Source organism: Merops nubicus, unplaced genomic scaffold (assembly GCF_000691845.1).
Source record: "Merops nubicus isolate BGI_N331 unplaced genomic scaffold, ASM69184v1 scaffold12023, whole genome shotgun sequence".
Taxonomy (NCBI): Eukaryota; Metazoa; Chordata; class Aves; order Coraciiformes; family Meropidae; genus Merops; species Merops nubicus.
Genome location: NW_008600993.1, coordinates 45381 through 66427, shown reverse-complemented (window position 1 = coordinate 66427; position 21047 = coordinate 45381). Strand labels below are relative to the sequence as shown.

Below are 21047 nucleotides of genomic sequence, written 5' to 3'. Positions count from 1 at the left end.
CTGTTCAGGGTATTATGATGCAGCAAATCAAGTTTTAATACTGAAAGGATCTGTAGGAAAGTGCTGCGTGTTCACTTTGGTCTGTAAAACAGAATGAACAGGTCTTCTTTTGTGGGAATTTTGCTTTAATTACTGGAACTTCAGCTGCAAACTATAGTTAATTTTTTTTTCTTTTACACAGAGGAGTTAAGGGATTTAGAGATCCCTGCAGAGTCAGCACAATTACTAATATGAAAGAGGAATAACATGTTTGTGGCTTATTACTTTTTTGTCTATCATATGCTATCTCCTGCCCGTTGAAAGAACTTCTGCTTCATGTGAATGCCATGGGTTGGTATCTTGTTTACCTCATCAAACACTTAACTGGCTGTTGCCCAGAGTCTGGACACCTTCTAATGATGTTACAGTGTTAGCCTTGAAAAATAAGCTGTGCTTGATCTTTATGTCAGAATGTGCACTAGCAGTAGCTAACAGTGACTATCACTGTGCTGTTTTGAAGTGCTGTTTGAAAGCACAGGAGAAAAAATAAAGTTCAGTAAATTATGTTTTCAGGTTTTGTGTTTTTTTGGGGAAGGAAAAATAAAAAAAAAAAATGCATCTTTTTTTTTCCCTCTAGCAAGTCATAGACTGTCATGTAGCATTCATCATGCTGCTTATGCTTCTGTTATCAGGAACTGAAAAAGGATCCAGACCTTGGAAACAAAATCAACCACAGTGAGGTAGTCACATGAGGCTTGATTGTGCAAATACTTAAATAATCTTTGTGACAGCAGGGGATGTTTGAAAACTTCAGGCTTTGGGTTGCCAGCTGTGTGAGACAAGGATGGATTATCTTCTTGGCTGGCATCCTACAAACCTGCTGAAGTCTAAGGCTTTCAGAATGTTGTTCATGTCTTCTTCCTCTTTACCTGATGATGTGCACATCTGAAGAATTACACAAGTCTTATAATAATAGGAGTTAAGCAGATTAAGCAAAGATTTATTGTAAACCACAGAATAGATTTCCCAGAAGAGCTGGTCACTGCCTGTCAAAAGTTGTTGGGGTCTTAATTGCTTTAAGAGGCACTGTGCTATTCATTTCTGACTGCAATTTTATGTTAAATACTCAAATGATTAGAAAGAAAGAAATCCAAAGGCTGATAGACTGAAGGAGCTGTTCCTTACTTTCCAGCTGTCTCAAGGGCTGCATAACAAAGCCTCATGGGCTCACAATAGACATAGATTCTTATGTCATGTTGGTTAATATTTTATTTCCTAAAGCCACATGCCACTTGTTTTTTTCAGTTCTGTCAAGCAAGAGAGGGTGTTTGCTCTCGTTTGTTTTGAGTAGACTAAGTGGATCTGTGCACTTTGGGATACAAATTATGTTTTTAATAACATCCTTTAGGGTTAGATTTATGGTTAATAATGTTTCTTTGAATCCATTTAACACTAGAAAAGTAAACCAATTGGAAATTTAGTTCAAACAGACTTGATAGAACAGGGAATTAAGGGAACCAGAAAAAGCATGTGTTTGCTCTGTGTCACACAGTACTTCCAGCTTTCACAGCTGCTTTTTACTGGGTGAGTGTAACTCCAAACCTCTGTATCCAGCCCAGGAGAGACACTTTAAGCTGTATTTTTGCTAGTTATTGAAGCAGCCAGGTCCCTTCTCTGACCTGTGGGACAAGGGAGACAGCACAGCTGGAAACACTGCTCCCCTCCCCAGCCAAAACCCAAAAGGCTGCCTCAGTTACAGAGCCAGCTGGAGGCAGCATGTCACCTGTCCTGTCCCCACACGGGGGGCAGGCATCACCTGGGACAGCTGTACTTCTCTACTTGTGCTTTGAGGCCAAGGCTGGGCTGGCAAACACCAGGAGTGTTGCCTGAGCTCAGCCTCTGCTTAGTCAGCTGCCCTGACAGGACCTTTGCAGGACAGCTTGTGGTGAGCGTGTTAGGGCAGTGCACTGCAGCAGGGCCATACCAGACCCTGCTGAGAAGGCTCTGAGCAGCTCTGGGAAGTTGCTATCATGTAGCTGAGGCCTTCACAGGAAAGAATGTGAAGTTTTCATCAAAGGTGTAGTGTTTTCTGTCCAAAAGCAGCACGCTAGACTAGTAAAACTGAAAACTGATTTAGACCCTATTCTACCTGAGGATATAATATAGAATATTCTACCAACTGTTGATTAGTACATTTAGATCCAAATTTCCTGTTGATGAAGCTCTGTGCTATGCATCAGAGGCAGCTGGTTCCTAGTGCAGCATCCTCTAGGTTGTGCTGTGGCAGGTCCAGTGAGAGCTGTTGTATCAGCTCATTACCTCCTGCAGCAGGACTGCCTTTTTTTTTCTGTTGTGGATCACCTTCTGTCTAAGTTGTATCATTAATAGCTCAAGGTGCAGGTTGCTTGTTCCTCTAGGCACTAGGAGGGCTTATAGAGAAGGAGAGCCTTGGACAGCATTCTCAGTTTTAGCAGAGGATGGCTGGCATCTTGATGCTGAAAACTATCACTAATGAATTTGATCACTACTATCTCTGTTTCTGCTCTTTTTCCAATATATTTGACAAATTATCAAGAGTGTCCACCAATAAAGAATGCCAGGCAGGCTGTGCTGCAGGGAGTCACTGGACTTCTTGGTTTCTGTGTGTTTCAGGTTGCAGGTGGACAGAGTGTGGCACAGGCCCCACCTTTGAGCCACAGGAGGTCAGTCACCTAATTACTTGGCAAGATGGTCGCTGCAGTCCCACCTTCCTCTCTTCTCTTCCTCTGCCACAGTCACATGTCAGCTTGGCTACAGGATTTGGATGTGCCACAGTCTACTGGTATTTAAAGAAGAGGTAAATAGTTTCTCAGAAGGGCTTCTGGATCAGACTGTTTCAAAGGCAGTTTCTCATCTTCAGTTTATGTGACAATTAGTATTCCTGTGGCATGTTAATGCCACTTTGGGCTGAGGGGCTACGTTTCTCTGTAATCATAATATGAATTAAGTAGTCAAAAATATTTAAAATGGCAGCATTCAATATAAACTACGTGCAACTCAGCATACAAGAGTCTCTGACCTCATAAAAATACTACAGATTTCTTTAATAAAAAGAAAAGCTTTTAACCACATAGTAACAGAAACCTTGAAGTATCCTAGAATAATTCTGGTCGTTCCTGCCGCTCAGAGGAGCTCTGATGATGCAGTTTGAACACTATCATTTTCCCTTGTGCAGATTGTGAAAAGTACAAACATGCCTCAAACATTAACAGAGATGCTTTGGTTGCTGCCAGATGCTAAAACAAACAGTTCCTAAATTAATTTCAGTTCCTTCCTTCATTAGACACTGAGATCCTTATGAGGTGTTAGGAATGGTCTGCTTTGTTGTGGCATGTTTGCAGAGGATGTAATTTTTCACTTATGTCTTGGCATCAGCAAGATTTGCACTTTGGTTTCATCTGCAGTATGCTGCACTTCTCAAAGAGCCAGTGTCTTGCTCCTCAGTGAGCTCAGTTTCATAAGTGGGGAAAAGCTTTCTTCCAAATACATGGAGTATGCCAAGATCTTGCTTTAGAGCTGTGTAACTCATTGGTCCAGCTGCTTCATTCTCTTCCCATTTTGTTTCACCACCATCTTCCACCATCAGATTAATATTGCTGCTGTGATAATGGCTTGGAAAACAAAATCCATTTAAAAAACCAGACCCACCCAATGAAGTGCAGGTTGCTCACTGAGATGGCTATTTAATTTTTAGGTGGGACTGCACATGTCTGAAGTTCCCTGTAGCAGTGGAAGTAATCTTGCTCCTGCTGCCTTACAGGACCCCTCACTGGTTTTGTTTTTAAAATGTTCTGTTTAAAAGTTCAGGTTTTCTGGAGTCTTATGATGCAGCTGGCACCATCCAGGACTATGTGGTTGCCATGTTGTGTGACCTGAAGAAGCCACTCATGTCTGTCCAGAATGCTGCTAGCTGGGGATACTTTAACTGCAGAAGCAAGAGCTGGAACACTGACATGTAAGTGCCAAGGTCGTTCAGTGGGTTTTATGCATTGCTTGTGTCCAGCAATGTGAACTCCTCTTTGGGCCATGAGGGTGAAAGTGCTACACATAAAAAGTGGTTGAAAGTTAGTCCTAATCAGTTGTAGTGTGGCCTGTGCCAAAGAACTATTGAGAGTTTGCTCTGGTTTCTAAGGTATATATATTTAAATGGTTTAAAATCTGGCACAGTATTTTTAGAAATATTTGAGACAGCAGAGCCAAGAGACTCAGCATTGAGGCCTCATGTACCAAATTATCCCCTCCTTATCTGTGGTGGGATGGGATGGACAGGTGCATGCTTGCAACATGATATTACTCTCTTGTTCTTTCAGCTGAGCTTCTTCATATCTACTAAGACTTAATTGTGATAATACCTAAGAGTTATTAGGCTACAGGAAGTCTTCTAGTGAATAAGTTTGTTTCTTTATTTACGTATTTTTATGATTTGCTCTTTCAGGGCTGAGTGCTAAGGCCTTATGTATTTCAGGGCTTAGTTTAGGCCAGGACTCCAAGATGAAAAGATCTGCTCATGGAGGTATGGAAGAGTGACAGCAGCTTGCATTTGGCTGACTGAACTTTTACTAATCTGATGTTGTTGTAGTGATGTAGTGTATCGTGCAGTTGATTGTATAAGGGGTTAGCTCTGTGATTTGGTTTTGAACCACTAACTGCATGACAGCTTAAGGTTCTTTGACACCTAGAAGCTGCATTTTTTGTTGCTGTTTTTATGACTGTCCCTTGGGCCCTGGACCTGCTTGTCCATGTGACATCAGGAGGTTAAACTTGCTGAACACATACTGATGTATAATCTCAGGGAACCTCCAAAACACAAAACTACACCAGCTACTAGGAGAAACCTGACTCTATCCCAGCTTCAGATTGCATATAAAGCAAAGCTCTTTATTATTCTAGACAATTCTGTGTGCCCATCCCATTGAGCTGGAATGCTTCCCTTGTCCAAGACAAAGCAGGTGAAAGCATCCATAAATCCAGCAGCCACACATGTATGGCCAGGTTCATCTGTGACTTCAGGGCTCTTTGGAGCCATGCTGCACACTCACATACTGCTTTCCTGCAATAACCTTGTTCTGATTGCAGACTGCAGACATCCGGCTTTCCTGTTCACTTGCTTCCAGAGGTGGGAGAGCCTGGCAGTATTGCAGGCAGGACAGTCTGTGCATGGCATGGAATACCCAAAGGAGCAAAAGTAGGGATTGCTCTGGGAGATTTCCAATGCTCTGTTTATTCCTGTCTGACTGAAAGGACTGATGCAGGTATGCTCAGCTTGATATCTCACTTGGTTTTCTTATTGTCCTCCTTCAGGGTAACCTAGTAAAACACCAGTTTTATTTGTATTTTCTTCTTGTGTGTTCTAGTTCTTAATATCAGTACCTCTGCTCAGCTGACTGTCTCAATGCCCCTGGGTTTTCAGCCTCCAGAGACACCAGACCCTTCCTCACCTGTTACTTATTTCCCCTACTTTGATGGTGACTACTTGGCAGTGGCAGCATCACTTAATGGGGGCAACGTGCTAGCAACGTTTGTGGACATGGTGGCACGATGGACAGAAGAGCTAGGTAGGTGATTTCAAGGATAGTTTAAGCTTAAAATTGAGGTTGATCTGCAAGGTAAAAAGAAACTAAGGCAAAGGAACAAGCCTAGAGCTGTTCTGTTGTGTCATATAAGGAACAAGGATATAACTCTTGGGTCATGCTTCCTAGATCTCTGGAATTTCCCAGTGGAGCTTGTGAACATGCTGGGACAATCATGCTTGGATTCCACATCACATAGCCTCTAGGTTTTGGGGTTTCTTTTGTTTCAAGAACAGAAGAGAAATATTTTTTGCAAGCTATTTTTCAAAAGGAAAGGTCAGCAAATTTGAGGACAGCCTCCAATTTTGTATGACTGCGCTCCAGAAGAGTCTTGATTAGATCAGTTGCCCTTTGGTACATATTTTGCAGCACTCTAATGCATTTCAGACTCAAACTCATCTAAAATCCTCTAAGTGCTTTAAACGTGATCTTCACAGGATTTTTAATAGCCTCTTGGGTTTTGCAATACAGAAGTAAGATGTGAAATTTTTATTTCAGTGAGTACTTGAAGTGAACTTTCCATTCACATGCTCTCCAGCCCCTGAAGGTGACGTCTGCCGTTAATGCCTTCAACCATGGTGGTTGGTGTAACTTAGCACAGTAGGCAGAGAGCAATAGCTGTATTATCAAAAAAGGCATTTTCTGTAATCAGAAAAAGATTTGAAGTATCACAGATTCTAGATACAGTTGGATGGGGGAACTGTGGTTGATAAGCCTGGAAAAACATTTACCTTTGGGGCATGAAAAAAGATAGACAATATTTTGCTGAGCAGGTGGATCAGCAGCCATTTTAAATCACCACCTGTAAGATACAGTAAACACCTTCACATTGCTAACATGGTATTTCCCATCTGCAGGACTTCAGGTGCAGGAGTCTGCCATCTATACAAAGATAATCAAAGCAGCCTTGGCCCAAAACGACAGCAAACTTTCAGTCCACCCAACCGTGTTTGGAGAGAGACACATTCCCCAGCAGCTGGCATCAGTGAGCAATATTGGTGCCTCTGACCTCTCCCTGGGTCACGTAACCAGAGCTCTGTGCAGGGGCATCGTTGGAAACCTCTGCTCCATGTTACCTGTGCAGCACCTGCTGGAGATGGGAGTGAGGAGGATGCTGGGGAGCGGGAGTGCCCTTGCCAGGAACGAGGTGCTGAGGCAGGAAGTGGAAAGGATTTTTCCATTCCCTGTGCTTTATGGGAAGGATGTCGATGCTGCTGTGGGGGCTGCCATGGTGATGTTCCACAGAAAATAGGCATTGCTTGGAATGGCCTGAAAAGCAACTGCTGCTTTCTTTTTCCTGGCTGTACAGCATTTCTTCCTTTATGTTTTCTGGAGTTGTATTCAGTATGCCATCTCACTCATTACAGTGGGGAAAAAAAAAAGCTTGCATTTAATGTCTGCTTCTGGGCGTATGCATTTCATTGCTCTGTCATCCCCATTTGTGAAATGAGAAGTAATTACCACATTAATTTCACTGACTGACTGGGAAAGATCCATCAACTTTCTGCATCAAACGATGTTTCATTCAAGGCTCATTTTCCTAGTAGAAAATATATTTAGAAGGACTAGGAGAGATGAGCAGCTGTCTGTAACTTAGTCTGATGCTTTCATTAGAGACTTGTCCTTAACTGTCTCACCATATACATACAGAAAGGCAACAAACCAGGATGTCAGCCTTGTCTGGGGAGTTGGGTGGCTCTTGCATGGAATGACTGCTAGTTTTCGTGTTGCCTGTTGTCTCTGTAAAAGATGGAATACAACCTTGGCTTCCAATGTCCACAAAACAATCCAAATAAAATGTGGAGGATTATTGCTGTGGCTACACAGGTTGGGTGCAGTGGTCTACAGTCAAAGGCATGGCTAGGCCAGTACCATGATGGGAGGTGCCTGGAATGCAGGGCTTATGTCTGAGTGGAAAATACATTTATAGGGTGGGAGGTAACTGTTTTCCATATTTGGCAAGTATAATTATTTTTTGTATGGTTTTTGAGTGATAAAGTTGATTAGAGCCTCTGAAACAGTCAGAACTGGTGATAAACCAGAGAAGCTGGCAAACTCAGAGTTACAAAAACCCAATTTTCATGTCTTTCAGCTTTGATTTCCCTTTTAAGCTCAAACACAATTAACTTATTGAGACATGGTCTGCAAGAATAATTTGTTCTTATACTACAGTGCATAGCTATTTTACTGTATTTAATCTAAAGGTGTCTGTGACTCTACCCTTCAAGCATTGTGTAAAACTGAGTTTTAATACAGCACCTGCTAGGCTGTAATCTGGATTTAATGGTAAGTATTGTTCATGTGAATTCCCTTAAAATTTCCAAGGTTTCATCACCCTGTGTTATGTTCTTAAAATTTATTTCTCACCCTACTCTTTGTTTTAACATGAAAACATTTATACTTTTATCTGTCTAAAACAAGATGGATGTACACCTTTTTTGCTCAAATGAGATTGGGAAGCAGGTAAGAGTTTCATGTTATCCAGATACTGTTGCAAAAAGCAATGGAGCACTGCTGGTAAGAAGGAATTAACATCTTCACAGGAAATGCAGGCAAGGAAGCTGATGAAGGAGGCATCAAAACTCAGAAAAGAGCAGAAAGCTACTGAAGTGTGTACATCCAAACACAGTAAGACTGAAAGGAGCTGATGCCTGGAATGGGAGAAGAGAGAGAAGAAGCATTTAGCAAAAGGGACCAGCAGGAAGCTAGAGACTGAGTATGGAGACTCTCCACTGATCCATGTAGTTTTCCTTTTGGATCTCTGCTTTGGGAGTGGGGGAGGATTTCATTGCAGTGTCTAATGAGCTGCACTGCTCAGCAGAGCTCCAGGAGCACCAGCCAAGGACCTGGCTTATTGGTAATCTATACTTATGCATTAATAAACAGGCATTTTATCTTGAGTACAGTGCCATAGGGTGTTTTAACTAGTATAATTGGTTTGCTATTAAATAAGCAAACCTATTTTTTTTAACATAGATATATAGATGTCAAGACTAGAAAGATAGTTAGCTTTTGCAAAATAAACCAGATAATGTCACTGAATATTTTCATAATCTAATTTGAAACCTCATGAGCTAGAGGTTTGGAGGTTGATTCTAGCCTGACAGCTACAGCCTGTGAGCTCAGCTTGCTGGAGAAGCTGTTTTTCTAGTATAGTTTTTGGCAGAAATATCTTATGTATATTATATATTTAACAGCAAATGGCACAGTTCTTAATTTTTAAGGGTATGTGATCCATCCTGGATTAGTTAAGAATAATTTTTTCATAATATTTAAAGCTGTTACATACATATATATAAAATTTAAATAAAACACAGTAGGAATATGGAATGATGGAATGGCTGTAGTACTTTCTGTCATTGTTTTTCCCTCAGCTCTGTTCAGAATCAGCTTATCTTTAAAATACCTGGTTGGGCTTCACAACAGCCACCCAAGATAGATGTCCAGAAAAAGATGACTGATCTCAGAGAAGAGCCAATGGCAAAGTTTTGTAAATTGACAAGAAACCATGACCCACAGAAACAATTGTTGCCTGGTGGTTTGGGGTGTTTTTGAAAGCTTGAGTGTATTTACAAAGAGGAAATCTGGAGAAGAGTATCCATTACTAAATGCAATTAAAGGGGAGGGAAAAACAACAGCAACTTACTGCAATTCTTGTAAAGAGCTTTGCTAAACTCCTGGGAATAGAAGCCACTGATGCTTCTGGTTCCAGAACTATTCTTAATGATCTTATTACTCCGTTCTCATGAACTTCCTTTGATTCTAAAAATCAGACACATAAAACACTTGTGCAGAAGAGTGAAGTGGAGTGGAGAAGCAAACTCTGAGTTCTTTTCAGTCCAGCCACCTTGAAGGAGGAATATCTGGCACCAAATTCCTGTAGATCAGAGAGTGTTTACTGAGGCTGGACTGTTTTGCCGAAGACGGGATTTTTTGCAATATTTGTAAGTTCTTGCATGTGTATCTGGATAAAAAGCTTGTTAGTTTTTTGTAACTCTGTTTATTATAAGTTGTGATGTGGTTAGACATTCTATCAAAAATATCTCAATTTATTGTATCAAACCACAATGTACGTAGGTTTCAAAGAGTTCGGGTTGGTTCTGCATTTTTTTAGGATAGATATTTTTATGTTTTCTTAAGGAATCCTTCACCAGAATGTTGAAGGTTGTTTCCTTTGTGAATTCATACTCGTGAGGCAATGCAGCTTTGCCTTCAGCATCAGTGATACTCCTAACAGGGCTTAGAAACAAAAGCACATATACTGACTAGTCTAGGTTTGAGCAGATTTCTAAGGAGACAGGATTGCAGATTTTAATATTGCACCTATTCTGTGGTAAATAAGTAATTCTCTTTTCCATAGCCATCTCTGACATCTTTGGTTCAATCCACATTAATTTAAATAAGACAGAAATTTAAAATTGTACATGTCTGTATTCCCAGTGTATTTTTTTCCATTTTTTTAATAGAAGTTTTATAACTTTTTCACTGAAGCAGTTGTTCTTCTGTATTTTTAGTATCGGATTATAAATGGAAATATTTTTCTGTATAGAATTTCTTATTTGTAGAACAATTAATGAGATATTATGTTATACTTTCAGAGTGATTCTACGGACACAAAGAACTTGAAAGGTGAGCTCAGAGGACATAGTGAGTTAAACTGCAGTCATTAGTATTTTGTCTATAAAATGCTGTTTTGCTTTCAGTAACCCTAAATGTGCAAGTTTGCAAATTGATGTTTTCTTTACGTGTGTATTGTACAAAATTATAGAAAGTGCAGACAAAAGTTTTTCCTATCCTACTTAGACAGGAATATATTATTGACTCTTAGTGTAAATATTAACCAGTCCCACAGAACTAAAAATCTAGCTTTTATGTACAGTGTAGGCTTGCAGACAACGCCTCAGAATATTTTAATGAAGAGAAACAACCTTGAAGTGTGTTTATGACATGTTCACAATGAATATACAGAGACTACTGACCACTGTCACTTGTCTTTTTAAAGGTTTTGTAACATTCCTGTGCTCAAAGCCATAAGATTTCCAAGCAATCTAGGATTTCAGAGTGTGTTCTTAAGGCTGATCAGTTCTCTCTAAAAGCCATCTATGCAGCAGTTCAAAAATGATGCCTTCCTGTCTCCACTGCTGGAATTCCAGAATATTCTGCATGCACTGGCACAGATCAACTTTTGTGTAGTGAAAAGTTTGATAAGAAAGAAAAAACAACAACAAAAGCCTGTTTTACTTCCAGTCTAGTATATTTGTTAACTTTTATAAAATTCTATGTGGTTATAAATCAGACAAGATCAGATATGTGGTCATACAGTCATCCCTTTCTGCCTGTCATGTTTGAGGTGACATCTCCCAAGAATCACACACCTCAGCTTTCATGTGGCATTGCTGTAACTCTGGTAAAGCCACCCAGTGATCATTTTCCTACATGCAGGAAGCCCTCCTGGTAGAATCCTGAGAAGATATTGTGGCACGAAATAGGAAGTAGGGAAGAAAAACAGGGATTGTTCAGGTCTGAGATTTATTCAAGCTGTAAGAATGATAGGAAGCACTAGTTTTAAGCAGAAGTAGTCAGCTCTGCAGTGAGATGACTGTCAAGCTCTGGGACACCCTGGCTTGCTTTCTCCATTCTGAAATGGGTATAAGCAGTGGGCACAGTAAGAACCTGGAGGTAATGACCTACTAAACTGTTCTGACCCTGGGCACAGTGAATATGTGTCCATCTGACTCATTTCTGGGATGAGAGCAGCCAATCCATTCCCTGCTGTTTCTGGAGATTAGTCCTAGGCAGAAGGGTGCTCATGTCCCTGTAATGTGCTGACTTGAGGTGTTGTGTTGTTTCTCCCAGACTGCCGGCTCATCATGTCTTCCATCCTTGGCAAGATGAAGAAATTTGGCAGTTCTGACATGGAGGAATCTGAAGTGACAGATGAACACACAGATGGGGAGGACTCCACACTGGGGACACCTGACAGCCTCCAGGGTTCACTCAGCACCAAGGTGCAACCACCCAAAAGCAACATCTTTGCAAGACGGGGGCGGTTTGTGATGGGGGATAGTGACAAGGACATGGCTCCCATGGACTCCTTTTACCAGGTGGATCAGGTGGTGGCCCCTTCTGTCATCAAATTTCATGCCAGTGTGGAGAGGGGGAAGCTTCACAAGTAAGTTTGCCTTGTAAGATTTGGTTCTAATGAACAGTTTGACAGCTGCAAACTGTTTCTTAGCTCAGCATTTATTCTGTTCACATGAGCATGCCCATTTTTTCAGTTTCACTGTTTTCTATGCCAAAATAAGGAATGTTGCATCTGGAATTGACAACAGCTGTTGTCTGTTGGCGTGTCTGAAAATTCAGTCCATGGATATTTTTGCCCCAAATTAGCAGAAGGCCTTAATTAACTTGCTTGAGACTGTTCAGTGAATGGACATAAGTCAGAGCAGGAACATGGGATCACCTGGCTCCCGCCCTGCAGTTAGACAGCCTTACTTCAATGCCTCTTTTAAGTCTTCTTCTCAGCTTTGCAGCAACAAATACATAATTCAATCAATCAACACAGTGGCTTGTGGACTTTGTTGATCTTGTAGATTTTGCAGATCTATATATATAGTAACCAATACTGCTTAACACTTCACACAAGCAAATGAAAAAATAGTTTATAAAAAGCCTGCTAAATATATGACTTCAAGTAACTGAAATTTCCCCTTTTTAGGCTCCTATCTGTAGACTCCATCACAGGCTGCTCAGAAAAAGCTTTCAAATTTTACGACCGCAGAAGGATCTTTGATGCTGTAGCCCAGGGCGACACAAGGGACCTGGATGACCTGCTGCTCTACCTTAACAGAACCTTGAAGCATCTCACAGATGATGAGTTCAAAGGTACTCTTTATTGTCACATACCTTAATTTTGCCCTCTTCTTCTACCAGTAGTGCTCCTGAGATGAAAGCAATAGAACATAATTGAGTTGAGTGTCTGCAAGAGATCCTCTGATAGCCAATACATCCCTATGGATTGGGCAACCCATTGATTGAAAGGTTACAGGGGAATTCAGAAAAAATGAAAATTTCTGGGAAACCCTGAATAAGTTTTCTTATATTGTAAAGAACCTCATTGCTTCCTGTATGCCTGGGAGTAGATGGTGGGGTTTTAGTCACTTTTACATAGCTCGATTTTTCTTTGTTATAGAGCCAGAAACTGGGAAAACCTGCTTACTGAAAGCCATGCTGAATCTACATGATGGGAAAAATGATACAATTCCCATGCTGCTGGATATTGCAAGGAAAACTGGAACTCTGAAAGAGTTTGTTAATGCAGAATATACTGACAACTACTACAAGGGTAAGAGAAATGGCTGCTACAGTGAGTATTCTTGGGGACAAGACTGAAGATAGGGTTAGGCAGGGCTCTCAAACAGCTTTCTGTGTGAGGCCTTATGTCTGAGGATACAGCACCCTAAAGTTCCAGTGTATGATAAGCAATCACTGCATCCATGCTAGGGCAGTGTTTTGTTAAGTGCAGTGCTCTTCCATTTTTCTATATACAGTGATTTAATAGCGAGTTCAGGGGACTTGCATTTGCTGTCTGCCATCATTTTCTGTTCAGTCCTAGAGCTTTGTAGTCTGCAAAGCTCTTGGTTCCACCAGCTTACATGGAGCTGAATGAATTGTGGTGCCTGAAAGCTCTCAGTCTGTATTAAATGTTGAAGATTTCTGTCTGATGAGTGTCTCTGTAGGCCAGACTGCACTTCACATTGCCATTGAGAGAAGGAACATGTACCTGGTGAAGCTCTTGGTCCAGAACGGAGCAGATGTTCACGCAAGAGCCCGTGGGGAGTTCTTCAGGAAAATCAAAGGGAAACCTGGCTTTTATTTTGGTAGGGGTGAGCACAGTATGGGGCTTTATTGATTGAGTTATCCTAGCATTATCCCAATGCAAGCTGTTAAATAATCCTGTTTATGTGGGACTGGAGGCTCAGAAGTACCAGATGGGCTGTTCCACCACGTAGTCCGAATATTTACTCCCAAAGGCTGAGATTATAAGGAAACACAGTTGGTTGTTGATGGTGTTTAGTGGGAGCTTGGTATCTGCATCACTTTGTTTCCTGGGCACTGTATCCTTTGAAAGGTAGTAACCTTCTGTTAGCTCTCCTTTCCATGCTTTTTTAAGCAGCCATCCTTCTGTGATGCAGTTAAACCAAAGAAAATGTGATTGTAGCAGCTCTTACAAGGATTGGTGCTACATCAGACAGAAACTCACCTCTTCTCCTTGGGGTGATTCTGTTGTGTTTATGCACGTGTGGTGATGGGCTTTCTGACCACTTCTTCCCATTGCTTGCCCCAGGGGAGCTGCCTTTGTCCCTGGCTGCCTGCACCAACCAGCTCTGCATTGTGAAATTCCTCCTTGAGAACCCCTACCAGCCAGCCAACATTGCTGCTGAGGACTCCATGGGCAACATGGTCCTGCACACGCTGGTGGAGATTGCAGATAACACAAAGGACAATACCAAATTTGTTACCAAGATGTACAATAACATATTGATCCTTGGTGCTAAAATCAATCCAATGCTGAAGCTGGAAGAACTCACCAACAAGAAGGGGCTGACTCCGTTAACTCTGGCAGCGAAAACGGGGAAGATAGGGGTAGGTGAGGACATGTGTTTCAGTGTCCCATTACTGCAGCAGGTTATACAGCATACATGCAAAACATTTACTCAGGATGGGTTTTGTCACTGCTTATTGTTAGGGCCTTTTGGTGAAGAGGCACTGACACTGCAGTCTGACACCACAGCAGCATAGTCCTTACAGGTGTCTGTGCCCAGCTGGCATTAGTCATATCCCACTGCTACACAAGGGAGCCCAATGGGGAACAAAGCATGGGGTCTCTGCCTTCATCAAACCACCAGAGGCCTTGTGCTTCTAACTGGCTGGTAGAACTCATCTTCTGGCAGTCCCCATTCAAAATGGCTGTTTGCTCAGAGATGTGTAACACATCTCTGCTTTTCTCTTGTTGTACTGAAGCAGATAATGGCAAGTTGTAAGCAGTATTTGCTCCAGTGGTTTGACTTTGGCACAGTTAAACCAGGGAGAAATTAGCCAACCTGTCTTGTGGAGATATTGAGGAACCAGAAGTCCATTAGCACTGAAATGTTGATTGTGTTGTTCTTTTTGCAATTAGATTTTCGCTTACATCCTCAGACGAGAGATCAAAGACCCTGAGTGCAGACATTTGTCTAGGAAGTTCACTGAATGGGCTTATGGACCTGTCCACTCCTCTCTTTATGACCTGTCCTGTATAGACACATGTGAGAAAAACTCAGTGCTTGAGATTCTTGCCTACAGCAGTGAAACACCAGTGAGTATGCACCTCCTTGGGGTTTTGTTCACAGGCTGGGGGACGGTTGGGGAAGAGGTCCATGTTCCACACAGTGCATCTTTTGCCTCGTTTTCATAAACCAGCAGTCACCCCTCCTGACCTCAAGGGCACCAGAGGGAACATGTGTTGAAGGTGAATATCATTTGTTGTTTCCAAAGCCCAGTATATATTGGTCCTATCAAGATTTTCCTCTTTCTCCTTCCACTCAGAACCGTCATGAGATGCTGCTGGTGGAACCCCTTAACAGGCTGCTGCAGGACAAGTGGGACCGCTTTGTCAAACACTTATTTTACTTCAACTTCTTTGTCTATACCATGCACATCATCATCCTCACCACAGCTGCTTACTACAGACCTGTAGAGAAGAAGGAAAAGGTATGTTACTCCTGTCGTGTATCAGGGGAGCCACCCAGTGCATGTTATCCCAGATCTGCTTCCCATTTCAATGTGTGCTCCTAGCATTAGAACTTTCCTCTTTCCTGAAGGTGGAAGGGAGATTTGACCCTGCTTGCTTCCCAGTCTTGCCCCCTTGCAGCAACACATACAGAAACTTAATCCATGCCCCCTGAAATGTTGTTGCTTGCTGCTGCTGGCAAAGCCAGGTCTTTCCTATCTCCAGTTCTGCTGAACATAAATCTCTTCCTGTCTTATACAGCCTCCCTTCACCTTTGGTCACAGCACTGGGGAATATTTTCGAGTGACTGGAGAGATCCTGAGTGTACTGGGAGGTCTCTATTTTTTTGTCAGAGGGGTAAGATATTTGAAACTTCTCCTTTTGCTGTTTGGTTAGGTGTGGGAGAGAATCAAACCTGCTTTTGCTCTTCATTAGCTGCTAAGAAAATCCATGTTTTATTCAAGAGCTACAGATATTTTCCCCTGGTCTTATAAGGAGTTCTCAGTTTGTTAATGAGCTAAGATACCATTTTATCTATTGTACAAAAAAAAAGACAATCCTTAGAAATCAATGAGCATCTCAACAATTAGCCTAGCAGAAGCTTAAAAATTATTAAAGATGACCTCTCTTAGTTTACAGTCCCCCTTCTTCCTCTTGGCAGCCAATAGGGAGTGTACAGTGAATCACAGGTCCTCAAACCAGGGACTCAATAGATTATTGTCTTCAAAAAAGACACAAGTTATAAGAGAAATGAAGTGTTACTGGAAGAGTCCTCCCTAGATCTTGGGCCAGTGTTGGTTTTGAGCTGTTCTTGTGAGATGCTTTATAGGTACCAGCTCCCTGGTACAGGTATCAGTGCTTAGTTGATGCATTCACATGGGATATTTAGTTCTTCCTTGCAAGCAAAGCTGATCTTCATTCCCTTTTTTTTTTTTTTCAGATACAGTACTTCATGCAGAGGCGCCCATCATTCAGGACACTGATAGTTGACAGCTACAGTGAGGTTCTTTTGTAAGCTCCAATATCTTTGATTGCATAATTCAATGAAACAGATGAGTGGGTGAGATCTGTAGCTTTGGCTGAAGCCACTTGTAATAGGTAGATGCTCTGCTATGATTTCCTGGGTCCTTACAAAATACTTGCCAGTGGATATCATAGCACTTGAACAAGTGGGTCTGGGTCAGTAACATCCTCTGGAGGTAAAGCAGCTGAAGTGTTTGGAAGTTCAATGTCTGTGTCATGCAGCAGAGATAGGAATAGATCTCCAAGTTGAACTTGAATTGAGTCCATGCATTGAATGTGCAGAAATTCTCACATTCCTAAAGGGAGTTCTGCCTCTCCTAAATTGGGCCTTTTCTAATCCCAGCTGGAGTGCACCTCAACAAAGCAATTTCATGAGCCTGTGGAAAGAGAGGGTGTGCTGAAGAAATTAGTGTTTTCAAAGACTTTTATTCTTTTCAGTCACAAGGAAAAGCAGGGATGATGGTATAGAAGTTTGTATGTGGGGAAACTGAGGAGTTTACAAGAGAAACTAGGATTTGAGAAGAGAAAGAATGAAGGGAAGAGAGGAAGCACCCACCAAGGCTCCTTTGTGTTTTAGAGAGTCCCTCATTCTGATATATACCTTGTAGGGCTCCTCTGTCTCCATGAGTGCTGTGGCCAGCACAGCACTCTGCATTCAGACCATGCTTGTCTTTCAGCTTTGTTCACTCCCTGCTCCTCCTGAGCTCTGTGGTGCTGTACTTCTGTGGTCAGGAACTGTACGTGGCTTCCATGGTCTTCTCCTTGGCGCTGGGCTGGGCTAACATGCTCTACTACACCCGTGGCTTCCAGCAGATGGGCATTTACTCTGTCATGATTGCCAAGGTCAGTCCAGCGAGTAGGTGATGAGGGCAGCAGAGTGCTCAGGTCAGGACACTGCTGCCAACAGGTCCATGTCCAGGAGAGAAGTCACCATCTCTACCTCCCTGATGGCACTGAGAAATCTCCTGGCACTTTACTAGGCCATTATTTTCTGAGTGAGGTGATAGAATTTAAGTTATGTAGGAAAACATCCAGCCCCTCATCCATACATTTTATACCAGTCTTGATATTATTATTATTACCTACCATGTCTCAAAATAACTATAGTTGGAATAGTTATGGATGAAAGTAGACTGAGAGCAGTGCAGACTGGCACAGCCTTCTACCACCTGGAAGTGTCTTTAGCTATGGTTGAAACGTTACCAAAGACAGCAATTAGCTAAGAGGCAGTAGCTGGCTAATAAACCTCTCTATATGTTGTAGTCAGCTAGCCCAAGAAGGGAAGTAAAATGCAACTGTCTTAATGTGGTTTATAGTCACAAAGATGAAACTATTTGGCATGCATATGTTGTGCATATGTGTGTAAACTGTTGCATGAATGAATAACAGAGAAGAATGTTTTCTGTGTTAAAGTTTATCATCTCAGCAGGATAAACAACAGTTTAATGCATGAACAGACAGTTCACAGGAAATGCCTTCTTGGTCTAAGGCAGTATTTTGTATATTCTAATTTATACTCAATTTTTAGCAATATAAAAATATTCTGTTTCCATGTTACAGATGATCCTAAGAGATTTATGTCGCTTCATGTTTGTCTATCTAGTATTCCTCTTGGGATTTTCTACAGGTAATATCAGACTTGGAGTTACTTTTTATTATCTTAAGGACTCTCAGAAAACTTTCTTTTTCAAGTGACTTAGACTTTTTCTTTCCAACTAAAAACTAACAAATTAACCTAATTACAAAAAAAAGCCTCCTCGGAATAACAATTATGTATAATGATTTCACACAGCGTTTCATCCCTGCATCTCAAACTGTGTTGTAAAACTGAATGGAAAAACTGTCATCCTGGTGTAGATAAAACTGAGGCAACACCTTCTGAGAGGGTGTCAGTTATGGGGAATATTTTACAGACCCATTTTATCTGGGGCAATGCACTCTGAAGATAACATGTCTTCTTACCTTCATGCTCATTTTCGTTGCTTGCAATGCAGTTATGACCTCAGATTGTATCTTCAACCTGCATGTGTGATTCCTCTTTTGCAACAGCTGTGGTGACTTTAATTGAAGATGACAATGAGGGGCAGGACACAAATAGCTCTGAATATGCCCGATGCTGCCACACGAGACGAGGCCGCACGTCCTACAATAGTCTGTACTACACCTGCTTGGAGCTTTTCAAGTTCACTATTGGGATGGGGGACCTGGAGTTCACAGAGAACTACAGGTTCAAGTCTGTGTTTGTCATCCTTTTGGTTCTCTATGTCATCCTTACATACATCCTCCTGCTCAACATGCTTATTGCACTGATGGGGGAAACCGTGAGCAAAATTGCACAGGAGAGCAAGAGCATCTGGAAACTCCAGGTACCTTGGTTCTGTGATGGTGCTACCCAAGAAAGGGGTTGTGGGGAATGATGAGAAATTGCAGAGAGAACCTTTAGGAATTGACATATCTCTAAATAATGAGTAATTGATATTTTCTGATTCCCCTGAGCAGTTCCTAAAAAAAGCATATTAGTTCCTTTCCCGTGCATATTTGACGTTTTGCCTGAGCAGATGTTCCCAGTGTTCCACAGATGTTAAGAGTTTAAGAAGTACTTTTGTAATTAGACAGGATTATTTGGTCTTTTGATGATGGAAAATCCTGATCAAGCTATGAAGGCAAGGGATTATGCAAGGGGGAAAAACAGTCTTTACCAGAATCTCAAAGGCACATCAGTTTTTGTTTGTGGTAAGGAAAGGAACTTGGTAGTTCTAATCACAGGGGAGTAATTCAGCATTTTTAATGATACATTAACAGAGGGTGTTGTTTCAGAGATGGTTACAATGCCTGCTCTAAAATGGTGACAATGATAAAAGCTCAAGCAATTTAAAATAAAGGCAGAACTCAGGGTTGGTATGGGTTTGAAAGAGCAGCCTCTCAGCAGTCTGCTTTCCCTCCCCTGGCAGAGAGCCATCACCATCCTGGACATCGAGAACAGCTACCTGAACTGCCTGAGGCACTCCTTCCGCTCTGGGAAGCAAGTCTTGGTGGGGGTCACCCCTGATGGCCAAGATGACTACAGGTGGTGCTTCAGGTAACCTGTCCATATGTCAAATGAACAATCTCTTCCAGATAAACAACGTTAAAGGTATCTGGTAATGGGAAGCTGAAATTTCCCCCTGGAGCACTCTGAAAAGCAGTGCACTAACGCTGTCTACAGCAGTGAGTTTAATCTGTTTTCTGGGTCAGATCTGAGGCTTGAGAGGTGGCAGGTTGTGATATCAACTCACCCTGGAGTTGTCTGGTGATCCTTAGGATAGATAGTGTTTTTGTTGGTCTCTCCTCAGGGTTGATGAAGTGAACTGGTCCACGTGGAATACTAATCTGGGCATAATCAACGAAGACCCTGGGTACTGTGCGGACCTCAGACGAAATCCCAGTTACACTATTAAGCGTGGCAGAGGTGAGAGTTTCAAGGACCTAAATCCTTGGGCTGCACACTGATGGAAGCAGCATCAATTAATTGTCAGAGGGCAGTCAGTTTATGCACTTAATGATAATGGCAGTAGCTAAGTTAATGACATTTTCAGTGAGCACAAAATGTGAAGGACTAAGTGGGCTCATTATTCACATAGCAGTTTTATGCCCTGGAATTGAAGCCTCATAGATTCATCATTCTGATTGTAGATTTTACGAGGCAGATAATATGTGTAAATCCTGAGGAGTTGGAACAGTGTGTGATGACAGCCAGATAGCTAAGAAGTTACTTTGGAAGCCTCAAGCCCTATAGTTTGGGAGCTCAGCATCCAGCACAGAAGTATTTAACTGTATGATCAGTCTCTGCTGTACTTGCCAGATGAAATATGGAAAACTCATGGAACAATATGGGGAAGAGAACCACAAAGCATTTTTTTCCTCCTTCTTTCATCAGCTTCCTATTTAAACCACTTGTATTTTCTTCTGTGGAGAGGAAAAAATTAACCATTCCTTTTCTTTTTAGTTTCAGGGAAAAACTGGAAAACATTGGTTCCGCTTTTAAGAGAAGGAAGCAGGAGAGAAGACACTCAAAAACTACCAGAAGAAGTCAAATTAAAACCTATTTTGGAGCCTTATTATGAGCCAGAAAATTCTGAGCCATTGAAGGAGTCAATTCCAAAGTCAGTCTAATCTTTCTTTGTTTTTAAGAAGAAGGTTAATTCTAGTTGCCGATGTTGGTCCTCACACACCAGGAAAATTAGAGCACTTAATTCATAAGAACAGAGATTTTTGGAAAAAGGTCAGAGGACTTAGAAAATTACTCTGTGTGAGGATACATTAAATACACTAAATAAACTACTTGTTGTTTAAGCTTATGTCTTCATGGTTATTTTTAAGATAAATTGGCAAGAAACTGTCTCTGCTACTTGGTTTGTAATTACTTGGCTAGATATTTGCATCTAGGCTGCCTCATGAAGTGTTAGAAACAGTTTCCATAGGTTTTTTTGTTTTGTTTTACAAGTAAATATATTGAGAATTTCCCACTCTACAGAGCTGTCTGTAGAGCAGCTAGTCCTTTTTTAGTGCAGATTTTTTCCAGTCTTCATCCATTTCTTTCACTCTTTGAAAACGCTCTCGTGCACTTCTGAGCTGAGAGATTGTTAAGCTAACAGGAGCTTCACTGCATTTTGCAGGTTGGTGCA

General features: G+C 41.6%; 2 protein-coding genes across 2 annotated transcripts in view; both read left to right on the top strand.

The window, feature by feature from the left end:
• Nucleotides 1–6863, top strand: part of SHPK (sedoheptulokinase) — a 7046-nt gene extending 183 nt beyond the window's left edge. The window contains exons 2-6 of the mRNA XM_008937863.1: nt 2632–2815; nt 3821–3973; nt 5095–5270; nt 5373–5573; nt 6446–6863. Coding sequence (XP_008936111.1) covers nt 2632–2815; nt 3821–3973; nt 5095–5270; nt 5373–5573; nt 6446–6840 — 1109 coding nt within the window. The 3' untranslated portion in view covers nt 6841–6863. The remainder of the gene's footprint in view (nt 1–2631; nt 2816–3820; nt 3974–5094; nt 5271–5372; nt 5574–6445) is intronic.
• A 4588-nt stretch (nt 6864–11451) lies between these two features.
• TRPV1 (transient receptor potential cation channel, subfamily V, member 1) lies at nt 11452–20632 on the top strand. Its single transcript, XM_008937862.1, has 15 exons — nt 11452–11760; nt 12307–12473; nt 12781–12933; nt 13328–13468; nt 13936–14234; nt 14770–14946; nt 15177–15341; nt 15622–15717; nt 16301–16371; nt 17061–17226; nt 17944–18010; nt 18433–18749; nt 19335–19462; nt 19716–19831; nt 20369–20632. Exons 1-15 carry the CDS (start codon nt 11459–11461, stop codon nt 20533–20535), a joined length of 2532 nt encoding a protein of 843 aa, XP_008936110.1. The 5' UTR covers nt 11452–11458; the 3' UTR covers nt 20536–20632.
• Nucleotides 20633–21047: the final 415 nt, after the last annotated feature.